Source organism: Hyla sarda, chromosome 1 (assembly GCF_029499605.1).
Source record: "Hyla sarda isolate aHylSar1 chromosome 1, aHylSar1.hap1, whole genome shotgun sequence".
Classification (NCBI taxonomy): domain Eukaryota; kingdom Metazoa; phylum Chordata; class Amphibia; order Anura; family Hylidae; genus Hyla; species Hyla sarda.
Genome location: NC_079189.1, coordinates 534,613,264 through 534,635,863, shown reverse-complemented (window position 1 = coordinate 534,635,863; position 22,600 = coordinate 534,613,264). Strand labels below are relative to the sequence as shown.

Sequence of the window (22,600 nt, the reverse complement as noted above, 5' to 3'; positions counted from 1 at the left end):
ACAACCTATCAAGCCAGAAGCAGTGGTGAGAGATACTCTGTATCATCCATTCATCAACCTTTTTATTACTTTTTTATTTATTTTTTCATTGACTTTATGTTACAATCATTTTGCCACAAATTCAAACACCTTTTGCGGCATTATGTTATTTTTATTTTTACTATTTTTATCTGCAGATTTATGGACTCATTTGAATATTAATTTATTCATATATTTTTTACATTTTTGGATATCTCACTAGGGCCCAGTGAGATTTTCACTAGATAAATGCCAGTGTAATGTGATATTTTGTTACTGTTTTACTTATTTATATATAATATTTTATATTTTATAATCTGAATAAAATTTTTTTTTAAATAAACGCTGTTATATCTATCTTTGCCCACACCATTATGCACCATTGGTGAGGTCCTAGAGGCATAAGCTATAGGTTTTCATTATTTTACATTATTGTTGCCGGCGGGGTCCTGCTTTAGCTTTAACTGCCTCGGTCCTTCTGTTGTGAGCTGCACCTTATTTTTAAGGTATCTGAGACTAGTTTTGGAGAGGTTTGGGGTTCCACCTAAGTTTATAATGGCAATTATGGGTCTGTATTCAAGTCCTTTTGCTAGGGTTTGCAATGAGGGGACAAATTCGATGGGACCACATATATTTTGGTCCACTGTTCTGGGGAGATTTGCTCACTCAAGTCCCTTTCCCATTTTGCCTGAAAGCTTAGGCTGTGTTCCTGTAACGAGAGCTGACAGGCACTCTAAGCTTTAGAGATGGCCCCCCCTGCGCCCCCCCCCCCCCCCCGACTATAAAGAAATATTTTTCAAAAAATGTTTTGGGAGTTTGTTTTTCTTGTTTCTTCTCTGTATGGCCCTAGTAAGCGGTGGATCTGTAAGTATTTGAAAAAAAAATCACGTGGTGGTATTTTATATTTATGAGATATATGTTCCAATGGTTGTATTTGGCCTTTACAATATATATGTCCAATTTTGGTGATTCCATTTTTTATCCAAAGGGAGAGGTTCACATCTGGGAGTAAGTCCCGGATCAATGTTGTAGGCATGTTATCATATTCAATATCATTTATAATATGTTTAGAAAAGGCATATAGACATGCTTACTTTGGCTGTACGGCTCCTCGTTGGTATTATTAATTTGTTTAGTGAGATTCGGCATAATGCTGCATCAAAGTAAGTAGAACCAGTTAAATTTGTAGGGACGGGGAATTATGATGGACTATAGGGGTGTTTTTGTTTTGTTTGTTTTTTTAGTATTTTGGCTGAGTATAGAAGTATAGCTCTGGAGTGAGTGAGTGAGAGAGGTATCATTAGAGGAAGGTACAAGAGCAGGTGTGAATGTAGGTACATTTGCTACGTTTGGTTGGTTTGGTAAATCCAGGTGTGCCCTTCTTTTTCTTCTTTTGATGTACTTTGGTCACTTTTTGGCATCCCTCCCCCCCTCCCTATATTGCCTTGGTGTGGTGGGCGTTGGAATGTAATTTTTGTAAATGTACCGTCATTTTTGTAAATGTACTGTAAGGAAAATGCTAATAAAATATAGAAAAAGAAAAAAAAAAAAAAGAAATTCCACCGAAATTTACTGTACATTCACTTCAATAGTATTCCCCTGTCCCATTAACACAGCATAATTTCCATTTGCCTCAAAATATTAGACCAGTCTTATATTTTGTATAATTCCGTGGCGGAATCCTATTAAAGTTAATGCGGCTTGAATTTCTGCGGAATTGCCGCCAAAATTCTGTGCAAATTCTGCCTTTGTGGAACAGAATTTGTGCATAATTACGGAAATTCTGCTGTGTTAACATAGCAACTATTACAAAAAATTAAACCAAACCCCCTACCCCCACAACACTACCCCATTCACAATTGTGGGGATGTTAAAATATTTAGGTATACTTCAAAGAAAAACTGACAGCTAGTTCACCTGCATTAAACCCGATAGATTATAGTGTGGGGGAATTGCTGTAAAAAGAGGAGGTAATCACATATTTAGGTGAATTATTTTATTTATCCCGCCTGTTCCTAATTCAGTTGCCATTGCACAGCTTTGAACAATGGAGGAGGAGAGCCAGCTTGTTGAGATCGCTGAGCGCATAAACTCCGCCCCCAAGTTTGCATATTCAGAAAGGGGGTGGGCGGAGTATTGATGAGCTGACTCCCTGCCTCCATCCACGAAGCAGCACAATGGCAACGTAATTAGGAATAGGCAGAACAAAGTAAATACTTCACCTAAATGTGTGACTAACCAGTCTTTTTACAGCTATACAGCTGCACTATAACACAACCCAGTATATTGGGTTTAGTGCAGATGAAAAAAGCGACACCCTGTATGCTTGATACTGTATCTGGAGCAAGATCCATATCACTACCAGAACATTGATATATATTTATTATTTTGGGTTATTTGAGCACTACTATTTGGTGACAATTTTAACTTTATATCATTAAAAGTTAAGTATTATATGCACCTCCCCCGGGATTTAATTTGAATTATCCCCTTTATTATTTAATATATTGCTGGGAGTCTACTCTTGCCCCTTGCAGGCGTTGCATTCTAATAGCAAGCTCTATGATATTTAGTGCAGATGAGCTGGCTGTCAGTTAGCTGCCGATAAAAAAAAAAAAAAAAAACACATTTAAGCATGCATTAAAATAAGCCTACAAATATAACAACCCCCAAACTACATATCATCTCCTTCATACTTACCCAGCAGTTCATCAACTGTACATAACATACAAACAAAACAAATAAAAATGAAATGCATAAGCACAGGCCATAAAATTTAACACTGCTAGCAGAAAGGCATTTCTCCCTATTAAGTGTACTGTATAGAAGATAATCAAAAGGTAAAAGTGTTCTTTTTACCCACAGCAACCAAATATATATATATATAGAGAGAGAGAGAGAGAGAGAGAGAGAGAGAGAGAGGTATTTAACCAAAAAAATAAGGCACCCAGGTATAAATGTCAGATATGTAAATGATTACAGGTATGATCAGATTAGACACTGTCTTGCCACAAGAGGACATAAAAGTGCTTCCTCTGCTGATAAAAAAAAAGGCTCTCGAGTTGCTGCTCCGAGTATGCGCAGCTGGAGGCACACTGTAGAGTCCGTTATCGGGCGAATCCATTCCGTGTGACCCTACCAGAAAAGCTGCTGTGATTGATCTGCTTTTCAGATGTGGGAAGCCATTGCATGTGACAGTCTGTCATCCCAGTAGTGACAACTTAGCGATATGTGGAGGGGGAACCTGTGGCCACATATGTTGCCTCTCATAGCAGGCCTTACAACTGATATTTAGTAGCAGTATAATGCTTACCCACACACAGCAAGGGTTTTTCCAGTAATGTCTCTACCAGATTGCAATACTTCCTTGGCCTGCCCTTTTTCCAGATTTATTGCCAATGAATCAGCTGGGATGCTTGCTCTGTGCACACTTTTGTATTTCGGCCACAGAAATTCCGTCCAAAATGAACATGTTCCATCCAGAACTGCATTGGCGTCAATGTGGACTGCGCTTAAGGTCCACATGGACATTAGCACCGATGCCGCTAGTGCCTGCTGCCTATGGAATCTTTCTTTAGGCAGAAATTCTGTAATGTGAATGGGCCCTTGGTGGTCTATTCATTTAGTCCTTTCCAGGAGGAGTAACAGGAATGGTTTAATGGAGAGCTAAAAAGGTAACAGCAGGCCCCCACTACAACATCTGTAACCTTTCCCCATGGTTATGGCACATGGATGTATCGAATCCTATGGAGGTGGAAGATGCCAATATACAATATTTACATTGCCAATACCGACAGGGGCTTTAGGTTTTAGAGTTGGGAAGTCACTCACAGTTGTAAGAGTCAAAATTACGGTTTATAGCCTTTTTATGGAAATTTTATATAAAGTAGCCAAACCATTTAAAGCATACCTGTCAGATCCCACAAAAAAAAAAAAAAAACAACTGTTATATATTACTCAGAACCTCATCCTGATCATGTACATATCATTTTTATGTATCTATCACTGATATTTCACCCAAAAAATTGCATATTACAGCTGCTCATTGTCTTTTCGATCTTCCCAAAGGGAAGGGCATGTCCTTCTCTCACCTGCACTGTGATGACTCTTCCCCCTCCCTCACTCTGCTGACTCACTGCTCTCGGAAGCGACCCTGGCAGCCCTGCTCTGTAACCCTTTCCTCTCGGGTTTTATGCTGTACATACACACACACACAATGATTATTGGAGATTGCCTGTACTCTACCACCAAAGACAATATGGTGAGTGTATAATTTACATCTTCATAAATTAGTGCAAAGGTTTTTATGCATACATATTATATATGTTTCTATGTCATTCATGTGTATCATCCTTTGCCAGTCCTGTAATGCTGTGCAGTTTTGGAATAGTTAGAGGTACAGTGTTTTGATAACTCTTTTTTTTGCAGCAGAGTTGCCTTCAGCTATGAGCCTACAGCTTTTGTAAAACTACAACTCCCAGTATGACCAGAGATCCTTTTACTGTCCAGGCATGCTTGGAGTTGTAGTTTTGCAACAGCTGGAGGCACATGTTTGCTAAAACTCTGTACAGCAGTGTCACTGCAAGCTGTGTTCCTCCTGCAGGCTTGTCAATCAGCCATCTCGTGTCCATGACCCTTGGACACACTCATGCTGCTCTGGGACTCAGTGTCCCAGGAAGTATGGGAACCCCTAGTGGTGGGATTTTCAAAGGCAGTATTCTTTAATAATTTTTTTTTTTTTTTTTTATAGAAAAGTATATTAGAAAAACTATTGTTTCGCCAAGATATACAAAATATAAAAAGTTTTTATATCTGACAGTGACCATTTAAATACTGTAGAAATTGTCTTAACCTAGGACTGCAATTTACATTGAAATTAATTATCCATAGTAATGTACAAATTTTATTACACTCACCCCTGCCGGTACTTTTTGCAAAAGCTGAAAAGAAAGAAAGATTTTATGCATAAAATAATATGAAAATGATAGGTAATTAAATGAATCACCTATAATCTCGTATATGGTAACTGGGACGTTCATGTGGTGGAGACACATCATACTATCAGTGTGTATTGTGATCTGTGTGTATTGTAGTAAGGACATTGAGATCTAGGGAGTTTCCTGACCAAACTTTAATGATCCAGGAACAATTTAGTGAGGAATAATGTGTTTCCCAGCATAATGGAGCACTATGTCACAAGGCATAAGTCATCACTAAGTTGATCTGTGAACAAAACATTAAAATTTTGGGTCTATGGCCAGGAAACTCCCCAGAAGTTGATGTGATATGTACTGACTGTACTCACTGGGGTTCTTAGTTGCTTGGACTTGCAGCCTTAGTGGTGTCACCATGCTCTATATACAGGCAGACATATAGGCAGACAGCTGAGGAAGGCTCCAATGCCGAAACACGTCCTTGTACTATGCTATGGCTTAATAAATCTCCACTTTGCATGATTGGTAAGTGCTGGGTACTATACTAGTGACTTCACCCTACCTCGTGCACCACCGCAGATTGCACGGAAGCGCTGACACTATCTTAGAATCAGCTATTGTAGTAGCTGGCACGGGAAATAGTGGTTTTTCAGCTGTTAGCTAATAGGAGGAGATTCCAGCATCAGCAGAGATCCTGAAAGTGTCTAGTGCTGACATTGGGATGTCCTTTGTGATGCTGGAAAACTGCACCATAAAGCTAATAGGAGGAGCAGATAATAACTTATAAAAAGGAGTGATCTTTCTGACAAAGGTCTGAGTGCAGATGTTCCATGGCTCCATATGAGGTTCCTTCAAGACCTACGATTATTTTGTGAGACTGTTAAGCCTGGGAGCTCCAGACTGGAGTGGCTTGTTCACCGTGGGAGAGGAGGTGGGCTGGAGACTGAAGTTAACAATAAGTAGACTGGAAATTCTGCCTGGTGGGTCAACTAGAATGCTTTTTGAAGATCCATAAGTTAGCGTTATCATTGGAATATTGCTTAGCAAAGCCTGGAGAGTAGTTTGTCAAGCCTTATCCAATCATAGCTCCTCTCACACTTAACTGCCATATGCTGTTGGTGGGACACCCCCCCCCTCAGCACTCCAGGCTGCACTTCCTGTGTTTGGGCTTTGTTCCAAAGTCTGTGTATGAGATGGGGGAAAATGTGCTCTTGAGCTTTTTTTAAGCACAAATAAAACATAGAAAACTTCATTTTTTTTAAAAACAAAGTATATTAGAAATATTTTGTATTTACTATAAGGAGTGCAATAGCAAAAATTTGTTTTAATGAGAGAGCCCATTTAATGAAAACTGATAATGCAATAGAGTCTTTGTATAAATGTCCATACATACATTTTCTGCATTCAATGGAAAATAACAACATACCTATGACTATGGTATAACACAACTTACGGACTATGATTATGTATACTATGACAGTTGACTATACATATTAGGACATCTGACTATGCATATTATGACAGTTGACTATACATATTACATTTGACTATACATATAATATTCTTTACGTGACTAGACATGACACTGACGGATTGGGTTGCCGGAGGCTTTCTGCCCAATGCCTTGGCTACTGGGGTCCCTTGGCATTACACACTTCTCCCCAGAACACTAGTTATTTTTAATGCTAGACATTTTCTTTAGCTAGACATTTTATTTTGATAACTTTGACTTCCATTACCTTTGACTTTTACCTATGTGCTTATGCGAGTACAGGAATACTTTGTGGCCAGCAGAGTATCCTGAGCTCATGGACACAAGAAATATCACATGAGACATATGACTTATGAATGGACTTTGTGGTAGTGAGTGTTACAGTCCTAATGTACATGACTTTTAGGTGTACATAACTTTACTGTTGACTGTACATGATGTTGGTGATGGGGTGAAAAGTTGCTTCTCCTGATTAGTTCAGGACATCCCCTACAGGAAAACTACCAAACATCAAATAATAAGGTACACTGACTTTTTTTTAGTGTACAACAAAATATATACATTTTATTACACCACAACAATTATAGTGCAGGACCGCAAATATTTCCCTTGTGCATAACGTTCAGCAAAATATTTTATTATGGCATATTTAGATAGATGTCCATGTATCGCTCTGTAGTCCAGATACACTATAGAGTTCAGGTTAGTCTCCTGTACCTAAGGAGTCTCTCGTCCTAAGGCGGGCACAGCACTTACAAGATTGGTTACTGCAAAAACTTTCTTGACTAGTCCGTCAGGCACTGTGCTTAAATGTTACTGTAGAAACTTGTAACAACAAAAATTGTGTTTGCACACACAAGTCAGTTAGTCATATGACCAAGTCGGGTGAAGTTACTGTACATGAATTACATCAGCAACCTTCTTTCCCAGCCTCACCTGTCGGACTGGGCCCTAGGTTGAGACATAAACCTAGTGTTGTGAGACTAAGCTCCCCGGATGGGGTCAACATGAGTGTTCCATGAAACATGGAACAAACGAGAGTCAGTGATATTCAGACTGACAGTGGCCACCACTTGTACAGCAGCAGCTTGCGCCACTGGGGGATGAACTGTTTGTACCTGTTGGTCTGGCCAAACCTCCTCGTTCCTAGGAGTAGGCCTGGGCACATCTGTGGGGAAGCCTTGACGCAGATATTTGGGATCCATAGCAGGCGGATCCGGATTCCCTTCTTGAACAACTGCTCTTCAACACTTGGAGGTAGAAGACCACAGGGATCTGAGTCCCAATCTTCAGAGGGGAAGTAGGCAAAAGGAATTTGCATAGGGTTCTTAGGCCTGGTGACATCTGCTGCCCGTTCCCCTCGCAGGCTTTGTACTGGGGTATACTCCACAATCTCCCCGCTCCTTAGAGAATGCATAGCTGGGGGGGGAGATAGTCCTTCTGCACTGCACTCCTGTTCACTAGGAGGATGCCCCCGTGGTGACAATCCATATGGGTGCCAAACTCCCTTACTTTGTCGAATTTGATCACCGTCACACGGCTGCGCTCCAGAGGTAGCTCACCCTCCTGGAGGTACTCCAACTTCTGGATATAAAGGTCCTCCAGCTTCTTGGTGTCTTGTTGCTGCTGCTGGCGCACCTCAAACGGCAGCAACTTAGGCCTGTACCTCTCCTGTCTCTGGGCCCTCAGTTCCTCCACAATTACGGCAACCTCAGCGTCTCTTTTGGCCATTTCGGACTGGGCCGGAGAAAGTGAGGGAAGGGGCTTCCCCGGCTAGGGAAGGAGATGCTCCATCATATACTGGATTAGATACGGCTCATTGCCAAATAGCCACCTAGGTAATGGTGGTGACTGGGGACGTACTGGGGGGTGCTGGACCTGGGGTGCGGGCTCTGGACTGGGGGTAGATGGAGGGGTAGAGAATGCGGCCTCAGCCAGGGTACTCGCTTCTGACTCCTCCGACTGTATGTCAGCCCAGGAACCCCAGCTTCGGTGATGGGGTGACAACTTCACAGGCGATGGCTCTCGTGATGATTCCGGCGTACCTTCAGCCGGGGTTGTGGCCCATTCTCCATCGTCCTCTGCAAAGGCTCCTTCAGGTGGGCATCATCAGGCATGATGGACAGGTCTTACAGGCGATCCAATAACTCTTGCCGTGGAAATCAGCAGATCCTCTGGTTCCATCTTGGGACTCTTGGCACATGTGGATTGCTGTGACTCCATCTTTTCACTCTCCACCAGTTCTTCCGGTGAACTGAAGAGGTCAGGCTCCGCATTGCTTCTTATACTGGTCTCCGACAAGATGGCCTCCCGCCGGAAGGACGTCATCAGCGGGGCCTGGGACCGGAAGCAACTCAGTGGTGTATCCTCTTCGTCCGCCCCCCCCCCCCTCCCTGGAAAAAAAGGGGTGGACCTTTCAAGTTCCACCTTGGACTGGACACGGCAACATGATCTCCATGCCTGTGGAAACCTAGCCTAACTCTCTCATTTTTCCGTATACAGGGCGCCATGATCTGTGGATTTTATTCTGTATATGTGACTTTTTGATCACTTTTTATTTAATTTTTCTGGGATGTGATGTAACCAAAAAGCTACTGCTTACCGTACAGGTTCAGTAAAATTATATTTTGATAGTGTGGACATTTACGCATGCGCCGATACCAAATATGTAAAGTGGGAAAAAGGGGTTATTTACATTTTTATTGGGGGAGGGTCTTTTTTTTTAAATAAAATTCAAATTGGCCCATTTATAGCAATAGTCTTCAGACTGCAGATACTGATCAGTGCTATTTATAGGCATACCACTGATTAATATAATCGTGATTTTCTGCTGAAAGGCAGATGGGAGAAAATGACCCCTGTATGACAGCCATTGTCAACAGGTCCCTGGCTGCTAAAAGCAGCCGAGACTTGCCATGCATGATGCGAGCCCCGCTCCGTTGCTCGCGTCATGCACAGGACGTAAATGCTGGTGCATTAAGTCCCATCTCATCCAGACGTACATTTACGTCCATTGTCCTTAAGGGTTAAAAGCAATGTGGGTTTTGCACTGGAGTATTTTTCATGCATTTTTACATCTTATTTTTAATAAAGAGTTTTAAACGGGTGGACAAAGGAATAGGAAATACTGACAAAGGAGAAAATATGCAATTTCCACACATACGTAAAAATGGCAAAATACAAAACACAAAAATGCAGGAAAATGCATGGCAGTTTTTCTGGTGTTTTTTCCGGCTGGCAAAAAAACAAGTGGAAACCAAGCCTTACAAAGACAATTGTTAAAAGAAATCCATGTAAATAAAAAGTTGTTATGGAATGGATTGTAAGTGTTCTTTGACATTCATACATAAAGCTACAAAAAGAAAAGTGAAAAGCGCTCCATAGCGTGATATCAGGGAGAAAAGTAAATGCACAGTGTGATTAGCGCTTACCAAGGGTGGTTGCGTGAGCCCAGCACAACATAATGACAGCATGAAAAACAGAGCCAGGGGTTTTCAGCAGCCTTCCCATCAGGCACAATACTTATCGAACAACAAATCCTCCAAAAATGACAGGATCATGCAGAAAATGTGTTCTATATGTAATTAATCGGTTCACTTCACAAGCAGAACCATTGATATTTGAATTTCAGTCTTTTACCATTTATTTACATGTTACAGGAACCACGTTTGTGGTTTCCAGTTGTTGTGAATATTCACTATATGCATTTTTGTTTGTTTCATATTCACTATATGCATTTAAAACAATTTGTTTGCATGTATTTATTGTAAAGGGTTTTTAACTATTTTAAATTTGTGTTTTATTACATCATTGGGTGGGCTTGTATAAATCCTCTGTCCTGGAGAAACATAGGGTAGGTCTGATGAAGTTTGTGTAATCACGTGAAACAGCTGTAAGCTCAGTTTCGTTGGGCGTCTGCTGGGAATGTCCTGTTTTTTTTTTTTTTTGTAGATGTAAAACAGATTTAAAGTGTACCTGCCCATAACAAAACAATGTTTTATATAATGTAGTAAATAATATTACATGAATATTTGTAATATACATTAGTTAAAAAATGTGTATATTTGTGTCTCTGTGTCTCTGTGAGGAGACCAAATACAGGAAGTGTGAATGGACAAACAGGGCTCTGAATACTAAGGACAAGCAGGGGTCTGTGCAGTTAGGACAAGGAAGGCTCTGTGCACTGAGGACAAGCAGGGATCTGTGCACTGAGGACAAGCAGGGCTCTGTACACTGTGGACAAGAAGGGTACTGTACACTGAGGAAAAGCAGGGCTTTGTGCACTGAGGACAAGCAGGGCTCTCCTACACTGAGGACAAGCAGGGCTCTTGCACTAAGGACAAGCAGGGCTCTGTAGTGAGGACAAGGAAGGCTCTGTGCACTGAGGACAAGCAGGGCTCTGTGCACTGAGGACATGCATGACTCTGTATACTGAGGACAAGTAGGGCTCTGTACAATGAGGGCAAGTAGGGGTCTGTGCACTGAGGACAAGCAGGGTTCTGTACACTGATGACAAACAGGGCTCTGTGCATTGAGGACAAGCAGGGCTCTGTGCACTGAGGACAAGCATGACTGTGCACTGAGGACAAGCAGGGCTCTGTGCACTGAGGACAAGCATGACTGTGCACTGAGGACAAGCATGACTGTGCACTGAGGACAAGCAGGGCTCTGTGCACTGAGGACAAGCAGGGCTTTGTGCACTGAGGACAAGCGGGGTTCTGTACACTGATGACAAGCAGGGCTGTGTGCACTGAGGACAAGCAGGGCTCTGTGCACTGAGGACAAGCATGACTGTGCACTGAGGACAAGCATGACTGTGCACTGAGGACAAGCAGGGCTCTGTACACTGAGGACACGCAGGGCTCTGTACACTGAGGAAAAGCAGGGCTTTGTGCACTGAGGACAAGCAGGGCTCTGTGCACTGAGGACAAGCAGGGCTCTGTGCACTGAGGACAAGCAGGGCTCTGTGCACTGAGGACAAGCAGGGCTCTGTGCACTGAGGCTCACACAGCAGGATGACTGAAAATTTGGGAGCCTGCAAAGCACCCTACTTGTCCTTCCCACTCTTCCTGTATTTTGGTCTCCTCAGAGAGAAACACAGGCAATAGCTGCAGGCAGAGTCTTTTTTCACCCGAAAATATACATATTTTTGGATTAATGTATATTACAAATATACATATAATGGTATTATCTACATTATATAAAATGTTTTTGTTAAGGACAGGTACACTTTAAAGCATTGATATTTACTGTAATTTAGGGTGAGTGCTCCCCACTTTCTATATACATGAACTTGGATTATTGGAACTCTGCTATTAGGGGCTGAGCACCACTTTATTTGTATAAACAACTATGGCTTCTATTCTCCTGGACTTTGATGTGTATACATAGTGCTGTTAAGGAGGTATGGCATAGGCTCCTAATTTGAGCAGTGCCATACCTCTCAGATGATTTCAGTAGGGGGCGGCAACTGCCAACAGAGGGCATGTGGCAATTCCATGGCAGGCTATTGACCCTTTAGATCACTGCTGTCAAAGTTGACAGTGACATCTAAGGGTGCGTTCCCACCTGGCGTATACGAAGCGTATTTCAAGGAGTGCAAAATTTGGGGCAGCAGCGGAAAATATGCTGCGTATTCCTCGCTCACTATACACACAGGGCTTTCCGGCGGCAGCCCTATGCGTGTAGTGAGTTTTGTAGGCGGAGCCACACGTCACAGTCATGCCGGCACACAGCCCCGCCTCCAGAACTCACTACATGCATAGGGTTGCCGCCGGAAAGCCCTGTGTGTAAAGTGAGCGAGGAATACGCAGCGCATTTCCCACTGCGTATACACCAGGTGGGAACGCACCCTAAAGGAACATTTAAATCATCCCTTTTGTAGTAATGGTAGTTGGAGGGTTTACCTCTCCTTCCATGCTTCCCATAGCTCTGCTATTGATAGAGTTTGTTGAGTGCAGAGCACAATAGAACTGCATTGATCCCTATGAGGAATCCAATGATTCTTCCTAAATGTCCCCTAAGGGGACCAATAAAGTTTAATAAAAAATCTAATAAAGGTTTAACACACATACAATAACCCCTTCCATATTAAAAGTCTAAATCCAACCTCTTTCCCTATTTCCAATTTAAAAATTATGTAAACATAATAAAAATAAACATATATGGTATCGCTATGTGCAGAATTGTCAGAACTATTAAAATATAACATTATTTATCCCATATGATGAATAGCATTTTTTCAATCATATCATCATATCCCAGAAAAAAAATGTTAAAAGTGATTGAAAAGTCCAATCAATACCAAAATGGTACCAATAAAAACTACAGATTTAGGGTTACGCTGCAGATCCGCTGCTGAAGAACCACTGCATGGTTCCTTTAGATGTGCCTGCTCTGAGCGGCATTACGCCGCTACGAGCAGACACACTGAAGTGATGTGCGAGTCGCCGTGCATGCGCGGTGTACTCACACATATGGCGGGTGATCCATGAGCTAGGCCGAGAGCTTCCGTGATGTGCGAGTATACTGCGAATGTGTGTGCCGACTCGCACATCGCAGCAGTGTGTCTACTCGTAGTGGCGTATTGCTGCTCAGAGCAGGCACATCTAAAGGCACCATGTAGCGGTCCTTCAGCGGCAGATCCGCAGCGTAAAATATGCTGCGGATCCGCTCATCTGAACGTACCCAGAGGCACAAAAATAAACTCTCATACAGCCCCATATACAAAAATAAAAAGAAAAATTTCTGTTTCACCTAGTCTGTAACTCTAACTGTTCACACGATGAAATTTCCATGTGGAGATTCCGCACCAGCAGAGTTCCATTGATTTTAATGGGATTCTGCTGCACTGTTCACATAGCAGAATTTACAAGTTACAGTCTAATTCCTTCGGACTTACCTATAGTATCATTGCCTAAAAAGAAAAGAGATTTATACTTAAAATATATTAATCAAAAAATTATTCTATATAGTGTACTTTTAAATAAAATTATGTTGCAGCTATGTTCAGACTAAGAGTGCATGCACAAGAAATCTATGGGCTCATACTGGGCCCATACTCTACATTCCTATGTCTCATACTGGGCCCATACTCTACATTCCTATGTCTTATACTGGGCCCATACTCTACTTTCCTATGTCTCATACTGGGCCCATACTCTACATTCCTATGTCTCATACTGGGCCCATACTGTACATCCATATGTCTCATACTGGGCCCATACGCTACATTCCTATGTCTCATACTGGGCCCATACTGTACATCCATATGTCTCATACTGGGCCCATACTGTACATCCATATGTCTCATACTGGGCCCATACTCTACATTCCTATGTCTCATACTGGGCCCATACTGTACATCCATATGTCTCATACTGGGCCCATACTCTACATTCCTATGTCTCATACTGGGCCCATACTGTACATACATATGTCTCATACTGGGCCCATACTCTACATTCCTATGTCTCATACTGGGCCCATACTGTACATCCATATGTCTCATACTGGGCCCATACTGTACATCCATATGTCTCATACTGGGCCCATACTCTACATTCCTATGTGTCATACTGGGCCCATACTGTACATCCATATGTCTCATACTGGGCCATACTCTACATTCCTATGTCTCATACTGGGACTATACTCTACATTCCTATGTCTCATAATGGGCTCATACTCTACATTCCTATGTCTCATACTGGGCCCATACTCTACATTCCTATGTCTCATACTGAGCCCATACTCTACATTCCTATGTCTCATACTGGGCCCATACTGTACATCCATATGTCTCATACTGGGCCCATACTCTACATTCCTATGTTCATACTGGGCCCATACTGTACATCCATATGCCTAACATTAGTGTCATACTCTATATGCACAAGCCACAAGACAAAATCATGCCGCATGCCAATTGTCATATTGTAGAGGTGTTTTTCCCTAGTAACATTACGGGAGATTTATTAAAACCTGTGCAGAGGTAAAGTTGACCAGTTTCCCATAGCAACCAATCAGATCGCTTCTTTAATTTTTGAACAGGTCTCTGAAAAATGAAAGCATTGATCTGATTGGTTGCTATTGGCAACTAGTCAAGTTTTCCTCTACACAGGTTTAGATAAATCTCCTCTATTGCTTTAAAGGGGTACTCAGGTGCTTACACATCATATCCCCTATCCAAAGGATAGGGGATAAGATGCCTGATCACCGGGGGAAGCACCGGGGGGAGCCTAGGCAGGTAAGAGAAAATTTGTTTTCTTTTATTTTTCAGCCCGGAACGGATAAAATAAGAAAAGTGAGCACCGGACATCTCCTTTAAAGGGCGAAAAAATGGCAAACAAAAAAGTGTCATGTGGGTATGACATTTTGTATTTCTCTACTGACATATGGCGAACATTTGCGACAGTGTTTATGTCCAAAGCATAGGGGATAAGATGCCTGATCACGGGAGTCCCGCAGCTGGGGACGCCCGGGATCATGCACGCTGTACCCCGTTTGTAATCAGTGCCCGGGTCTGATTACGGTCTACCGCAGGGCCGGCGGCGTGTGACAGCTATCACACCCCCTCCTGTAGGCTTGCATTGAGGGGCAGAGCGTGACGTCACACAGGGGTGGAGGCGTGACGTCACACGCCGCCAGCCCTGCGGTCGCCGGTAATCAGACCCGGAGCGAACACTCTCCGGGCACTGATTACAAATGGGGTGCCGCGTGCATGATCCCGGGCGGCCCCAGCTGCGGGACTCCCGTGATCAGGCATCTTATCCCCTATCCTTTGGGCATAAACACTGTCGCAAATGTTCGCCATATGTCAGTAGAGAAATATAAAATGTCATACCCACATGACACTTTTTTGTTTGCCATTTTTTCGCCCTTTAAAGAAGATGTCCGGTGTTCACTTTTCTTATTTTATCCGTTCCGGGCTGAAAAATAAAAGAAAACAAATTTTCTCTTACCTGCCTAGGCTCCTCCGGTGCTTCAGTACAGGTGTTCGGGCCCTGGGCTGTATTCTTCTTACTTCCTGTTAGCCCGGCACGTCACACGGAGCTTCAACCTGAGCTTCACCGGCCGCAGAGATGTCCCGCCTCGGCCAGTGATAGGCTGAAGCTCCGTGTGACGTGCCGGGCTAACAGGAAGTAAGAAAAATACAGCCCGGGGACCGGACGCCTGTACCGGAGCACCGGGGGAGCGTAGGCAGGCAAGAGAAAGCTTATTTTCTTTTTTTTTTGCAGCCCGGAACGGATACAATAAGAAAAGTGAGCACCGAACATGTCCTTTAATTGCTATTTCAGGCTCAATCACAGTTTTTCAAAATCCCAGTGTGCTCAGAATATGGCATTTTTTACAAGAAATTCCTCCTATAGACTTCTAAAGGCGAGGAAAAAATAACACGATATGGATACTGATTTTTGTCTGGTAATTTCTCCCCCAACATTTTTCATACAGGGTATAAAACATAAAATAACAAAAACTTGTATACTAATACACACTTTTTTTGAGAAAAAAAATTCCATAAACTGCAAGTTGGAGGTGAAAAACAAGAATGTTTTTTGTTGCCTTTTTATCAGGCCAAACATACATTGTATCTGTTTTTAGCCTAAGGGTATGTTCACACAGCAGAATTGATGCGCGGAATCCGGTGGAAAAATTTCGCTTGGAAATTCTGCTACATGAATTTAATATTGTGGTGAGTGGAATTTCTGCTGTCTTATTCACATGGCAGATTTTCTGGTCTGGACAGACTGACAGACCGTGCATGCTGGGAGTTGTAGTTTTGCAACAGCTGGAGGTACACTGCTGGGGAAACACTGAGTCTGTTACCTAACTCAGTGCTTCCCCACCAGTGTGGCTCCATCTGTGGCAAAACTACAACTCCCAGCATGCACGGTCTGTCAGTGCATGCTGGGAGTTGTAGTTTTGCAACAGTGGGATGTGTGCGCCCCCCCCCCCCCCAAGAAGAAAAAAAAACAGGGTACATTCTTTGTTTTTTGTTGTTGGTGCACAACTGACACCGCCGGGTACTGACGGACTACTTTGATTTGAATGGCGTCCGTTGGGTGTCCGGTACTTGAGCGGAAAGAAAAAAATCGTACATACACTATTGTTTTCTTTGCACAGCGGCAGTGTGAACTTAGCCTAACAGGTAACAGGATTGACTTTTTACTTTTCAACAATAAAAATGTTGAAAATAAACTTTTGTTAATATTAGACATCCACTCCATTAGACAGAATTTGTAGTGCTTCTCAACCATGCCTACTTACCTATCATTATAGGTATATTGTAGTAAAGTGCAGCACCTGAAAAAAATATTAAGGGATTCTTACAGGACAGAATTAGATTTAGAACACAATTTACCAGACATAAAATGTATAAGCTTGTTATACGCTCAAACATAACTACAGCTGTTGGTTGCAATGAAGCCTGTTGTGTATAATACAGTATAGTACAATTTCTTGCATTGGTCAGTTCTTTGACAATTAGGCAACGAAGGCTGTATTTACACATTTTTGCTAAATTTTGCACATTTTTCCTTATAGTCAATGAGGGGCATTTACTAATCTTTTACTATGTAGTCTGTTTTTTACCCTGTTTTTTTTCTACTTCATTTTTGACTATGTGCGACAAATTTACTAAATTGTTGCACGGCATTAATAAATTTGGCACACATAGGCAAAAGTGGGAAATTTACTTCATCTAGTGGAAAAAATAGTCTGTTCCTTTTTCCTGCTGTCTGAATAGGTTTGGCTGCTAGGTTTCCTTCTGGATCTTTTGTTTTTGAGTTTTTTTTTTTAGCTTTTTCACCACATCTAAATAATTCAATAACTACAGTGGTCCCTCAAGTTACAATATTAATTGGTTCCAGGACAACCATTGTAAGTTGAAACCATTGTATGTTGAGACCATAACTCTATGGAAACGTGGTAATTGGTTCTAAAGGCACCAAAATGTCATCCAAAATAGGAAAAAGTGACAAAGAAAAATAAGTAGATAACTAATATAGATAAAGCAAATCCTTACATATAAAAGTAATAAAGATCTGCTGGGAGCTGTAAATCATTGTCTATGTCAGTGTTTCCCAAGCAGGGAGCCTCCAGCTGTTGCAAAACTATAACTCCCAGCATGCCTGGACAGCCAAAGGCTGTCCGGGCATGCTGGGAGTTGTAGTTTTGCAAAAGATGGGGCCACCCTGCTTGGGAAACACTGGTCTATGTAGAGGACAGGAGCGTCTTCAGGGGTCCTGTACAGTACAGGCAATGTCCCAAACAAGTAATGGAGTCGCCCTCACCTGGTGTCCAAAAGAGCAGCTAACCCTGATACAGGTAAAGTGTACAGAACATGTAATACCAGACACCAGTCAGTGCATACACTTCAGTAATACAGGGGTTTTACCAGTGAATGCCCATTTTGATTGGTTGGTTCTTCCAGCCATTGACACGTTTCACAGATCTGGACTGTCTGCACATTGCATGTTGAGTCTGGTTTCAACTTACGATGGTCCAGAAAAGACCATTGTATGTTGAAACTATTGTATGTTGAGGCCATTGTAAGTTGAGGGATCACTGTAAATTGTAGTCATGGCTCAGAAGTGGTAAACGGCGTTTAGTGTGTGTGTGTGTGTGTTTATTACATTTTTTTAACACAGTTTTTTTCTCCCTAAATGTACTTACACTTTTTTTTTTTTGGTTACTTCTTCTACAGATCTGTGTATCCTGTGGACTCCTTCAGATTCGGTGGACTACTTCGACGACCAGCGTTTTTCTCTGCTTGATGTTAATAAAATGGTTAACGAGGGCTTGTGGGGGAGTGTTTTTTTGTAATAATTTTTTTTTTAAACCTGTTGTGTTTTTTTATTTTACTTTACTAAACAGGCTTAGTAGTGGAAGCTGTCTTATAGACGGAGTCCATTACTAAGCCGGGCTTAGCGTTAGCCACAAGAACAGCTAGCGCTAACCCCCATTTATTACCCCGGTACCCAACACCACAGGGGTGCCGGGAAGAGCCGGTACCAACAGGCCCGTAGCGTCAAGAATGGCGCTCCTGGGCCTAGGCGGTAACAGGCTGGCATTATTTAGGTTGGGGAGGGCCAGTAACAATGGTCCTCCCCCACGCTGGTAATGTCAGGCTGTTACTGTTTGGTTGGTATTTGGCTGAGAATAAAAATAGGGGGACCCTATGCGTTTTTTTTAATATATTTAATTATTTATTAAAAAAAAAAAAAAACACATAGGGTCCCCCCTATTTTCATTCCCAGCCAAATACCAACCAAACAGTACCAGCCTGACGTTCCCAGGGTGGGCGAGGACCATTGTTACTGGCCCTCCCCAGCCTAAATAACGCCAGCCTGTTACCGCCTAGGCCCAGGAGCGCCATTTTTGACGCTCCAGGCCTGTTGGTACCGGCTCTTCCCGGCACCCCTTTGGCGTTGGGTACCGGGGTAATAATAGGGGGTTAGCGCTAGCTGTTTTTGTGGCTAATGCTAAGCCCAGGTTAGTAATGGACTCCGTCTATAAGACAGCTTCCACTACTAAGCCTGTCTAGTAAAGTAAGGAAAAAACACAACAGGCTTTAAAAAAATTTTATTACAAAAAACACTCCCCCACAAGCCCTCGTTAACCATTTTATTAAAATCAAACAAAGAAAAACGCTGGTCATCGAAGTAGTCCACCGAATCCGAAGGAGTCCACAGGATACACGGATCTGAAATGAGAAGAAAAAAAAAATAGGTTAGTACATTTATTATCACCTGCTCACACATCTCCCGCCCCGCACGACTACAACTGCCAGCATGCCCTTACAGTAAGGACATGCTGGGAGTTGTAGCTGTGTGGTGCAGGAGATGTGTGGGCAAGTGACAAGCTTGTCCCCTGCCACCAGCTGCAGGACTACAACTCCCAGCATGCCCTTACAGTAAGGTGGGGCGGAGGCCGGGCACAGTGTTTCCCAACCTGGGACTTGTAGTTTTGCAACATCTGGAGGCACCCTGGTTGGGAAACACTGTTTTAGGCCAGTGTTTCCCAACTAGGGTGCCTCCAGATGTTGCAAAACTACAAGTCCCAGCATGCCTGGACAGTCAAAGGCTGTCTAGGCATGCTGGGAGTTGTAGTCTTGCAACATCTGGAGGCAACCTGGTTGGGAAACACTGGCCTAAAACAGTGTTTCCCAACCAGGGTGCCTCCAGATGTTGCAAGACTACAACTCCCAGCATGCCCAGACAGCCTTTGGCTGTCCAGGCATGCTGGGAGTTGTAGTCTTGCAACATCTGGAGGCACCCTGGTTGGGAAACACTGGCCTAAAACAGTGTTTCCCAACCAGGGTGCCTCCAGATGTTGCAAAACTACAACTCCCAGCATGCCTGGACAGCCAAAGGCTGTCCAGGCATGCTGGGAGTTGTAGTCTTCCAACATCTGGAGGCACCCTGGTTGGGAAGCTTGGGCAACTTACCGGCTTCCGTAGGATCCAGCGCTGCACGACACTGCCGCGCGACAGTGTCGCGCGACGATCTCCGACAGCGATCATCGCTGGAGCCTCGGAAGGGTAAGTGAACGTCTTCGCCGGTCCCCTTCAGCTGTTTAGTTTTGCAACAGCTGGAGGACTACAGTTTACAGACCACAAACCAGTGGTCTGCAAACTGTGGCCCTCCAGCTGTTGCAAAACTACAACTCCCAGCATGCCTGGACAGCCAATGGCTGTCCAGGAATGCTGGGAGTTGTAGTCTTGCAACATCTGGAGGCACTCTGGTTGGGAAACACTGTTTTAGGCCAGTGTTTCCCAACAAGGGTGCCTCCAGCTGTTGCAAAACTACAACTCCCAGCATGCCTGGACAGCCAAAGGGTGTCCAGGCATGCTGGGAGTTGTAATCTTGCAACATCTGGAGGCACCCTGGTTGGGAAACAGTTTTAGGGCTTGGGCAACTTACCGACTTCCGTAGGATCCAGCGCTGCACGACACTGCGCGCGACAGTGCCGCGCGACGATCTCCGTCAGCGATCGTCGCTGGAGCCTCGGAAGGGTAAGTGAACGTTTTCGCCAGCCCCCTTCAGCTGTTTAGTTTTGCAACAGCTGGAGGACTACAGTTTACAGACCACACACCAGTGGTCTGCAAACTGTGGCCCTCCAGCTGTTGCAAAACTACAACACCCAGCATGCCCTGACAGCCAAAGCCTTTGGCTCTCAGGGCAAGATCCCGGGCTGAGATTACAGTGCAGCCGCCGGGGCTCCTCATACGGCCTCCCCGCTACCCCCCCCCCCCTTGTCTCCCGCCCACGCCGCTCAGCTCCCGCTGCTACAAGACTACAACTCCCAGCGTGTCCTCACTGTAAGGGCATGCTGGGACTTGTAGACTTGCAACAGCAGACAGATGGAAGTTGTGTGGCGCTGGCAGGTGAGAGGGGTGGGATGTAAATCACTGCAATGTCCCGGTAGCGCAGTGAGGGTAGCGGGGAGAAAGTATGTCGGAGCCCGGGCGGCAGTAGCTTAATAAATTCCTGACCACTGCAAGTAAAAACTGAAAACTTGCGTAAATTAAGCGGGGAAAAAAAATTTGACTTTCTAGCTCTTGCTAGAGAAAGTCGCACAAAAAATAGGGTAGGCGCAATTGCGACAATTTTGCGCCAAAAATAGTCAGAAAAAAATGACTAAACCCCTTAGTAAATGCCCCTCAATATTTTTCTGGGAACTCCATGCATTATTTATCTGAATGCTGTATGTATTACTTTTTTGGATGACATATGGCACTATAGAGTCCTGTATGTACTATTTATCTCGATGTACAGTTGTGGCCTAATGTTTCCACACTTACACAAATGTTGTTTTTCACAGTTTGCTGTTTTAGGGCTCGTTCACGAGCGGATTTATTTGCGAAAAAGATTGAAATATGTTGCACGGGTAACTTTTTAATATGTTTTGATATACAATAAAGAGAAATTTTATACATGACGTTCTGGAGTAGATGCTGGATTTCATTTGCAATTTTCCATACCATAGAAACATCTGACTAGAAGGTCTAGAAACACTAAGGGCTCATTCACATGAGCAGATTCATTTGTATGATTTATTTCCTGCTGTGTTTTTGAATGGGGTGGGCTCTCTGCAGACAGTTTGGGACAGAATGATTGTCTAGAGAAGAAATGTTGGCAGCTACCATGGGCCCTGTGTCATGCCAACAGTAAAGCATCCTGAGTCCATTCATGCGTAGAATTCCTACCAAGGGAGCGGGCTGAACAATACTTTTTCCAGCATGACGGGGCCCCATTTCATTGGCAAAAGTAATAAGTGGCTTGGTGAAAAGACATTGGGGGAGATTTATCAAAACCTGTGCAGAGGAAAACTTGCCCAGTTGCCCATAGCAACCAATCAGATCCCTTCTTTCATTTTTCACAGGCCTTCATGAAAATGAAAGAAGCAAGGTGATTGGTTGCTATGGGCAACTGGGCAAGTTTTCCTCTGCACATGTTTTGATAAATCTCCCCCATTGAGATTTTTTTGGGTCCATGGCCAGGAAACTCTACAGATCTCAACCCCTATCTGATTGCAGGGGAGGAAAAATGCTGGGACCCCCATTATGTCCAGAGCGGGGCCCTGGCTCTCTCAGCTGTATAGAGTGGTAGATGGCAAGTAAGGAGCAGCAATAATCCGTTTCATCTGGTCAGACATATCAGAAAAAAATGTAGTGATCAAAAAGTCCTAAAAAAATTGTACCAATTAACCACTTAACCTCTTAAGGACTCAGCCCATTTGGACCTTAACCCCTTCAGGACCAAGCCCATTTTGGCCTTAAGGACCAGAGCGTTTTTTGCACATCTGACCACTGTCACTTTAAACATTAATAACTCTGGAATGCTTTTAGTTATCATTCTGATTCCGAGATTGTTTTTTCGTGACATATTCTACTTTAACATGGTAGTAAATTTTTGTGGTAACTTGCATCCTTTCCTTGTGAAAAATCCTAAAATTTGATGAAAAATTTGAAAATTTTGCATTTTTCTAACTTTGAAGCTCTCTGCTTGTAAGGAAAATGGATATTACAAATAAAAAAATTTTTTATTCACATATACAATATGTCTACTTTATGTTTGCATCATAAAAGTGACGAGTTTTTACTTTTGGAAGACACCAGAGGGCTTCAAAGTTCAGCAGCAATTTTCCAATT

The 22,600-nt window shown here is 43.1% G+C and overlaps 1 protein-coding gene across 2 annotated transcripts in view; it reads right to left on the bottom strand.

Annotated features, from left to right (window-relative positions):
- LOC130291549 (proteinase-activated receptor 1-like) overlaps positions 1-21,792 on the bottom strand; it is a 33,409-nt gene extending 11,617 nt beyond the window's left edge. The window contains exons 1-5 of one of the 2 annotated variants that reach the window (XM_056540423.1): positions 21,656-21,792; positions 16,714-16,749; positions 13,346-13,360; positions 4,935-4,958; positions 2,719-2,733 (exon numbers count right to left, since the gene is read on the bottom strand). In XM_056540423.1, the coding sequence (XP_056396398.1) occupies positions 2,719-2,733; positions 4,935-4,958; positions 13,346-13,360; positions 16,714-16,720 (61 nt within the window). In that variant the 5' untranslated portion in view covers positions 16,721-16,749; positions 21,656-21,792. Of the gene's footprint in view, positions 1-2,718; positions 2,734-4,934; positions 4,959-5,870; positions 5,926-13,345; positions 13,361-16,713; positions 16,750-21,655 lie in introns of those variants that run through there. The other variant, XM_056540433.1, reaches the window with a different exon arrangement.
- Positions 21,793-22,600: the final 808 nt, after the last annotated feature.